The 7,971-nt window shown below is 41.1% G+C and overlaps 1 protein-coding gene across 4 annotated transcripts; it reads right to left on the bottom strand.

Annotated features, from left to right (window-relative positions):
* Positions 1–1,439: 1,439 nt before the first annotated feature.
* znf207b (zinc finger protein 207, b) lies at positions 1,440–7,663 on the bottom strand. Of its 4 annotated transcripts, none has more exons than XM_035659845.1 (11): positions 7,496–7,663; positions 6,791–6,917; positions 6,514–6,652; positions 5,976–6,164; positions 5,216–5,291; positions 5,010–5,071; positions 4,735–4,874; positions 4,320–4,418; positions 3,361–3,574; positions 2,780–2,936; positions 1,440–2,230 (listed from the first exon to the last, which is right to left on the bottom strand). In XM_035659845.1, the coding sequence occupies exons 1-11, from the start codon at positions 7,534–7,536 to the stop codon at positions 1,957–1,959; spliced, it is 1,518 nt and encodes a 505-aa protein (XP_035515738.1). In that variant the 5' UTR covers positions 7,537–7,663; the 3' UTR covers positions 1,440–1,956. The 4 variants fall into 4 exon arrangements, with proteins under 4 accessions (XP_035515738.1, XP_035515739.1, XP_035515740.1 ...); XM_035659846.1 differs by having other exon boundaries at positions 3,326–3,574; XM_035659847.1 differs by lacking the exon at positions 4,320–4,418.
* Between the last annotated feature and the right edge of the window lie 308 nt (positions 7,664–7,971).

The raw sequence follows: 7,971 nt of genomic DNA on the forward strand, positions 1-7,971 counted from the left end.
TATCCAATATCAATGTAATAACTTATCTCTTTAAAACAGCACCTTCTGTAGGAGTCTTCAATCATCTTATACATTTTAATGACATACTCTAACTAAAACACATCATGAAACACAAAGCCTAGCATCCAGTTGTACAGGACAGACCCACACTATAATAAAGATCAGGTACTTACTGGGTTTAACTGACCTGTCATGCCAGCTGAGTGGGTTTTAAGGCTGATATGGATGGGCTACAGACAACAAAAACAAATACAAAGCAGTAAGTGATATGGGCAGAGGAAATGCGCATTTCTTGCACTGCCTTTATTTGTATTTTTTTTTTTTTAATTATCCACANCTGTCTACATCTCTGCACAAACAATCAGGTTTTTTTTTTAAGAATAGAAAGGATGGACAAAACGTAAAACCACCCAGCAATACAAACTAGCCCTGCCATAAACGCCAATCTAAAATATTTTCCCCTGAAACGCTCACAGGCGTTGATTTACTGTCATTCTTAAGCCATCATTTGAAGTACTATTGCGCCATTTATTGTTGGCATCCATCAGTGCTGATGGTCTCCTTGTGACTATTTGTTCCTTCATGATAAAGCTCCCCCCCCCCCCCNNNNCCTCCCTTTGTATGAATCACATTTTTACATTTTGAAATGTTTACTTCTGCAGGAATGGATGCCCTGGCAGTTAAGGGACCTGCTAATATAAATCATAACTCATTTTCCATTTAGCATCTGGCAACCATTGGGAAGTTACACAGAGCTAAATCAATTAACTTGATAACCACTGAATTTCTGATAAATCACACTATGTACTGACTCTAAAATAAATAACCAACCTTGTACTTCAAAGAATGAAGGTAAAGCATTAATCAACTCTCAATCTAAAAAACTGACAACTGAGCTTCACAAATATTGGAATTTAACAGAGCTGCTGCATTGCTGGGTTTGTGGTTTTGCTTGCTCCCCTGTAGTGCATTATGGGGGCTTGACTATGAGATATTACAAACACTAACATTATAGCATTCATGCATGTTTTAAGTACTGGTATGCATGTACAGACAAAAGTTAATGAATCAGGACTGAAGTTTAGTTTCTTTCACTGCTGTGTACGTGTGCTACAGTAAATCTACGTATCAGAATTTAATCTGCAGTTTTTTTCCATCGTTATGAGGTAACATGCAGTATTCTGAACCAGAAGTTGGCCAACATCTCTGTTTTAGGCTGGTGGTGCACAAGGTTTAAGCACACCAAATCTTTAGTTCAGTTTGTACTTTAATATCCAGCCTTATGACAATGACAATGTAAGGTACTCTGATGATGGCAAACTTGGTTTTTAAATACCTGATGAAATCCCGTAGTTAAAAAGTACTGTAAGATGTCAAAAATTACAACACCAGTACAAACCTTCATGACTCACCTCCACGTACGTCAGGACAAACCAGCGTTGGATTTCAAGATGAATTTTATTACAACAGATTCATAAAACATTACAAAGGATGCATACAGGTACCCTCTTTGACCAGGAAATATTAAAAACAAACCTGAAATAAGAATAAAGCTAGAGACTGATGAGTCAGAATTTGTAACACTACTTAGTTGGAATCATTTTCATCACTGAGACCCTCACCAACCAAGGTTGGGGACGCAAGTCCAACAGCACTTAAGCATGCTGTGAGGGCCTCAATCATTTTACAAAAAAAACAAAACAAAAAAACAAAATAAAATCAAAACAAATGTTTACAAGAGAAACTTGCCTTTGTAAGGAGTTGGTACGTTCATGTAACTCCAGCAGCTTCAAAAGAAATATGAATCATTTTAACACACTTCACTTCTATTAACCTGAGTGAAACCTAAGGGGGGGAAAAATATATCCTCACATGTAATCAAATAACAACAAAATAGTTTTCAGGAACTTATGTGGTGTTTTCCAATAAAGATGTTACATTTAATGTCCACGTGTTCTAACAAATAATGTTGGTCTTCGCCATCACTGGTCTTACTGCTCTTTGCTTGCAGCTAGGTTTGAAAATGGATGAGAGAAAGGTGTTAACTTCAAACCTAATGTGGTGGCTGCTTTGCTGCTTCAGTAGCGTCCAGCCGGAGACATGACGGGTGGCCTCATGCCCATGGGAGGGCCTCCCTGGTAAGGGGGAACCATAGGAGGACCCTGCCCATATGGAGGCATCCCTCCAGGCATGTAGCTTGGCATGCCCTGAGGAGGAGCCCCATACTGACCTGCAGAGGACACAGGGAGAGCAGACTGTGTGTTAGTGCTGCAACTGTAAAATTAATGTATATTTTTGTATAAATTAATCTCAATCTATAAATGTGTATTTAATATCAAGTAATTAAAGAGAAATGTGACTAGCTTCAACATGCCTAGAGAAGTACTTCCTCATGTCAGTGCTGCAGCACCCTGGGAGGCTTAAGGAGCGGGAAAGTGTCCCATACATTTTTGTTTTTATTGCACATTTTTATTATTGCACATTAACAAGAAATTTGCACATGAACAAGAATTAGGCAACGTTTAGAAAAGCTACACTTTGCTTCACATTCTCACACATATCAAAGTTGAAGAATAAACAATAAATACAGAAATCACTATATTACCCCGGTTAAATATATACTCGTGTTGAAGGTACACAACATTTTAGAAAGAAAGAACGACTGTCTGTGCTCATAAAATAACAACTACTGCACTAAGAAATGCAGAAACATTAACCAAAAATCACACAACCACAACCACAACCGCACAGACTGACATCCTAACCTGCGTTTTCTTACCATGTATGGGATGCCTCATTCCAGGCTGCTGTGGTGGCATGCCTTGCTGTGGGGGCATTATGCTGCCTACAGCCGCCACTGGGGGAGCAGCCGCATGGGCCTGACCCGGCCGGGGTATAAGACGCTGGTAACGGGGCAACTGGGCCTTCATCTCCTCCTGTTGGCAGGCAGAACATACAAAGCAAACACTCAGACTAAAGAAACACTGTTATGCCCCTTACAGTACAAAGATAAAAACACAAAATGATGAGGAACTGGGTACCAATGTTGGCGTGCCCTGATTTCACATTGAGGATATTCAAGTTCAGAATCATCCTTAAACATAACCACAAGAGAGAAACTACTAAAAGTAAGGAAATACAATCTAACGGCTCCATTTTACACTTTTTAGCACACATTCCAGAAATATGTAATTTGATGAGTGATATTCGATACATGATTGACTGCCAAATACTACACCAACCCATTCATTCCTGTATGCACTATTATATGTATCAGTCATTACTTACTGTGAAAAGGGCAAAATAGAAAGCTCAAGCAACTTACCAGTGAGATATCCTCATCAGGGTGGATCAACTTACTAGTTGCACTCGTGGTGGTGAGGGTGGCAGGCTTATTGGTCACTGTGGCTGGGGGTTTGGCCACAGTGCTGCTAGAGGGGTTAGAAGAAACAGATGTGGAAGAGGAAGAAGAAACAGAGGGCTGGGTGTAGGCTGGGAATGTTGCTTTGGGCGGGTCGGAGGCGGCTGTACTGTGGACATTTGAAGCTGCAACTCCTGAAGTGCTCTGCTGGGCCTGTGCAAAGACACAGTACAGGTAACTGACTGGGAAAAGTCCAAACTGATGCTTTCTTCAAAACACTTTTAAGACATAAAAGTCTACACACCTTTGCAACATTACATAAATTATACAGAGAAATACAACCTCCCAACATTTAGGAATGTCGGCAGTTATTAAAGACTCAAAGTTACATTTTTATTCATGATTTGGTCACTCGGGAATCTAGCGAAATATTGGTAGCATTTAATTATATATCAATTTGACTTGTGAATTACATTATCCCAATATACAATTACACCATTTATTTTTAACTGGAGTGTACATTTTAAATCTTAAAAAACGTGTTCAATCCTTTGTATCCAGAATAGTAAATAAATTATTGGATGAAACAGCACAGTACTAATCAACAGACAAAGAATTCAGAGTGTGGAAAATGTTAAAAGTGTTTCTAATTCATGCTTAAGGGGTTAGGAGGGGTGGGTGATGCAAAATAAGATCCATGTAAATCCATTGCTATGCCTCATTCTCTGTTAATTAAAGCACATGCACAGCGATAAAGCTCACAGACACAGCTATTGTCACGGATAATTCTCCTGACACAAACATTGTGGCCAACGTGCTCACTTTGATGTAACAGTAGGCTTACAAGACAAACGCTGTCAGTAATGAGCCTAGTTTACAACTCAGGAAAATTTACAGGCAGAGTTAATAAATAAGCAACATGCAGCTGCCGCAGTCAAAGTCCTGCCTGTGAGCATACTTGTGGCGTGTTAGGAAAGGGAGGCTGGGAGGAGACAGACTGAAGGTCTGCAGGTGGAGAGGAAACGGCTGCTGTGCTGCTATGAACACCAGAGCCCATCTGCAGCATGGTGGAAAGGAGATCACAGCATTGGCATGTAACATAACCACATAATCTAAATTCAACTATGAGAACAATCCACACTATATAATAGTGACACTGATGACTGAAATGGGGAGTGAAAGACAGAAAAAAAGGGGAACAGCTGACTATAGAAAAAGGGGAAACGGAACATCCGAAATTGAATGTGTTGGGAAATAAAACGTGCATTATATCCCTGAGTGCTGTGTTTGTAAGAAACCATATAGAAGGACAAAATGTCTACCTTGAATAAGGGGACAGGCTTACAGAAACATCTACATTGGATGGTACCCACCTGTGCTGCACTGGGGAAGAGGGGTTTGGTGACGGCGGGCTGGGCCGCTGGTGCTACCGGCCGACTGGGTATCGCTCCTGCTGCGGGGGCCGGGGCCATGTGGGGCATCCCTGGCCTTGGAGCCATGTGAGGTGGCATTCCTGAACAATCGAACAAAAAAAAAAAAGGTCCAATAATCCTTCTTGCATCATTACGCTGAAAACATGAAGAGGCTAAATAAGCCAATTTTTCAGTCATCTTATACCAAATGGATATTAAAGTGTCTAACAACTCACCGGGGGGTAAACCGGGCATGCCTGGCATCATGGGAGGCATCATCCCACCCATTGGCATCATGCTGCAAAAAGGCAATATATGATAATGATGATTAGGAGTCACTATAACTACATAAAATGACATCTAATTTATATACGAAAACAACAGAAATTAGCCTTGAATGTGATATGGTATCATTCAACGCAGTCAATGAGAGCGCTCTCACCCTGGGGGCATTCCATGCATGGCAGGAGGCATGCCGTGCATCATGGGAGGAACGCCCGGCATAATAGGAGGCATTCCTGTAACAATGAGCCAGAAGAAATGTTTTGTTTATCAGTAACTCAACACTAAATCACCCGAAACAGGAAGCTACAGACCTACGGCAACTGAACATTTAACTACTTCTACAGCCCTTTCCTGATATATCTAGACAGTTTCTTGAACCAAGTTATGCTACACTGTTATCAGATTGCAGGTCAGAACCTCATGGCACTGTGGACACTCCACAGCAATATCAGTGTGTGGTTTAAGTATAAAACTACGTATTAGACGCCATAGATCAGGACTAAAACAGTTGAAACAAAATATAAAAAAGGTTATTAAATGCAGAGATGTGATTAAGACAACACATATAATGTAAAGTAGTAGGAGAGGTTGAAATTTGACATCTAGCTCAAAAACAGTCATGGTTTTGCACATGGTTGTCCCATAATTTACTATATTAAAAAAGTATCAATGCAACTCTAATCCTACAGTAACACATCCATCTGTATCCTCAAATGTCTTTACAGATATTTTGAACACACAAAAGAAGTCCTGCCATTAAGTTACAAGTTCTTTAGGAGCGCCTGACACAGTGAGCGAATATCCTTCGTATGTGAGCTTCCAACAAGTATAATGGTCTAACTCAAAGTGAACGTATGAGCATCTTGTTAAGTTGAGTCGGTATTAATTCCCAACGTATGTCTTTAAGAGGTCCTTGCCTTGATATCCTCCAGGGTGCATCCCCGGTGCACCAGCCACAGGAGGCATCCCAAGCTGGGCCATGGGAGCAGCGTAGCCTGGCTGGGGCTGGACTCCAGCAACCTGCTGCGCTGATGGTCCTGCTTCATCATCGTCATCGTCGTCATCATCAGAGTCGTCCTGATTGTTTGATTTCTTTTTTTGACTCTCTGAAAGCAGAAAGGTGATGGTCATACTAAAGGTAATGCTGAACGTTAATTAACCCAGCTTCTACAAAATAAAGAAAGAAAGAAATAGTGGGTTGGTTTTAATGAAAACACACAGTCTTTTAGAAATAAAGTTATAGAATATACAATTACCCCAAAATGTACAGTGCACTGTAGCAGTGTGCTCCACTGGCTCTCATTACATAACGCTACTTCCCAGAAAACTCCCTTCACCTTACATCAATAGCACTGGAACATATTTCATTCTGTGATCTAAACTAAGTATATAAAAATATACAATCATTGTGCTTTTACTCAAATTGGCACGAAGAGTTCATGGAAATGTACGAACCTTGTGATTTCTGTTCTAACGTTCGCCTTCTTTCCTGCATGTCTTTCTCTGGGATGCCCTCCATACCATAGATCTCAAGTTCGATGTCTGTTCTTCCAGGAATTGCATTCGGTACACTGTCGATTGTCTCTTTGTGTACCTGAAACACATTCAAAGTGAGCCAGTGCAAACTGTCCTAATGAGCAAAGTATGCTCAGCATGTCCCTCTTCAGGATAACTAACAGCGGTCTGTTGTTTACACTTAAACTCAGGAAGTAAAGGAGAAAAAGGAACCCACCTGCATGCAATGAATAGCCAAGCCTGGACCAGTGTACAACTTCTTGTGGCAAATGTGGCATTTAAAATGCTTAGCCTTCTGATGCTGAATGAGGATCTTTTCATCATCAAAGTCTCGATTACAGTACCTTAAGTAAGGAGTTAAGGATTGTGTTGGAAACAGGAGAAAAACACACACAATACACCACGCAACACTCAAGTTCACCACGGCAGAGAATCACATGAAAAGAAAACAACACTATTGTTTCTGTAAGAAACCTCCCCGGGCTCTGTGGCGCAGTCTTCAGCCCGATGTAGGATCAACGACTGGGCAGCACAAGCTGTAAGGTTACACAACACGGGACAAACAACGATGAATTGACGCTTGATGCACTGATAGTCAGTGTATGGCTAACAGCTCAGCTAACGACAGCTAACATCGGAACGGAGCTAACGTTTCCTCTAAACAATCCCGTGAACTCAACGCAATCTGCTACTGAGGGACAGGTTATATGTACTCGACTGCAAATGTTTGGCATATTTCACGTACAGACTGGATAGAATTGATGATTTACCAGCCTCCAATGACCAAATTGTTTAGCCAGCGTTATCCTATAAGCCGAAAGAAAAGCTCACAGTGAGGCTAGCTTAGGCCTTCCTTTTGTCGAGCTAACGTTAGCACCTAGCCTTTCTACGTTGGCATTTCGTCATTCAGTCACAAGGATACCAGCACCATGGCTTCATCTGCTTCTTCTTCTTTCGTCCCATTCTGAAGGAATACTGAAAAAGAGGTCTTACAACGCGAAACACTGGTCTTATTATCTGTTTGACAACAGCATGCTGTAGTCCCGTGACAACGCCGAAAATGGCGCTTAGCTGGAGGAAGTTGTAGTGGACGCAGGAGGAGTGTCGCGTACGCAGAACGTTGACGTCATGCCGCAGACACGCCCCCATAGGTTTAGAGACGTGATCGTCATAGAATCAGAATCAGAATCAGAATTGTTTGTTGCCAGGTAGGTTTTTTACAGCTACGAGGAGTGTGACTTGGTGCGTTGGTGCATAAAAAATACAGATATACATATACAAATCACACAGAAAAATAAAATACTTTTAAAATATAAATAAATAAGCCAATAAAGAAAGAAAACTGTGCAGAAGACGGGAGTGCATTAATGTAATGCATATATACAGGGAGGGTAAAGA

The sequence above is a fragment of the Morone saxatilis genome, unplaced genomic scaffold (genome assembly GCF_004916995.1).
Source record: "Morone saxatilis isolate NCDOM2014 unplaced genomic scaffold, NCSU_SB_2.0 Contig17, whole genome shotgun sequence".
NCBI classification, from domain to species: domain Eukaryota; kingdom Metazoa; phylum Chordata; class Actinopteri; family Moronidae; genus Morone; species Morone saxatilis.

What these genes read in the sequence shown, in the direction of transcription:
- znf207b (XM_035659845.1), bottom strand. Translation starts at nt 7,536, where the DNA reads ATGGGACGAAAGAAGAAGAAGCAGATGAAGCCATGGTGCTG. An exon ending in CCTTTCCTAACACGCCACAA is followed by an intron (nt 3,575 to 4,319) that starts GTATGCTCACAG and finishes GTCTTTGCACAG; the next exon opens with GCCCAGCAGAGCACTTCAGG. An exon ending in AATGAGGCATCCCATACATG is followed by an intron (nt 2,231 to 2,779) that starts GTAAGAAAACGC and finishes TGTCCTCTGCAG; the next exon opens with GTCAGTATGGGGCTCCTCCT.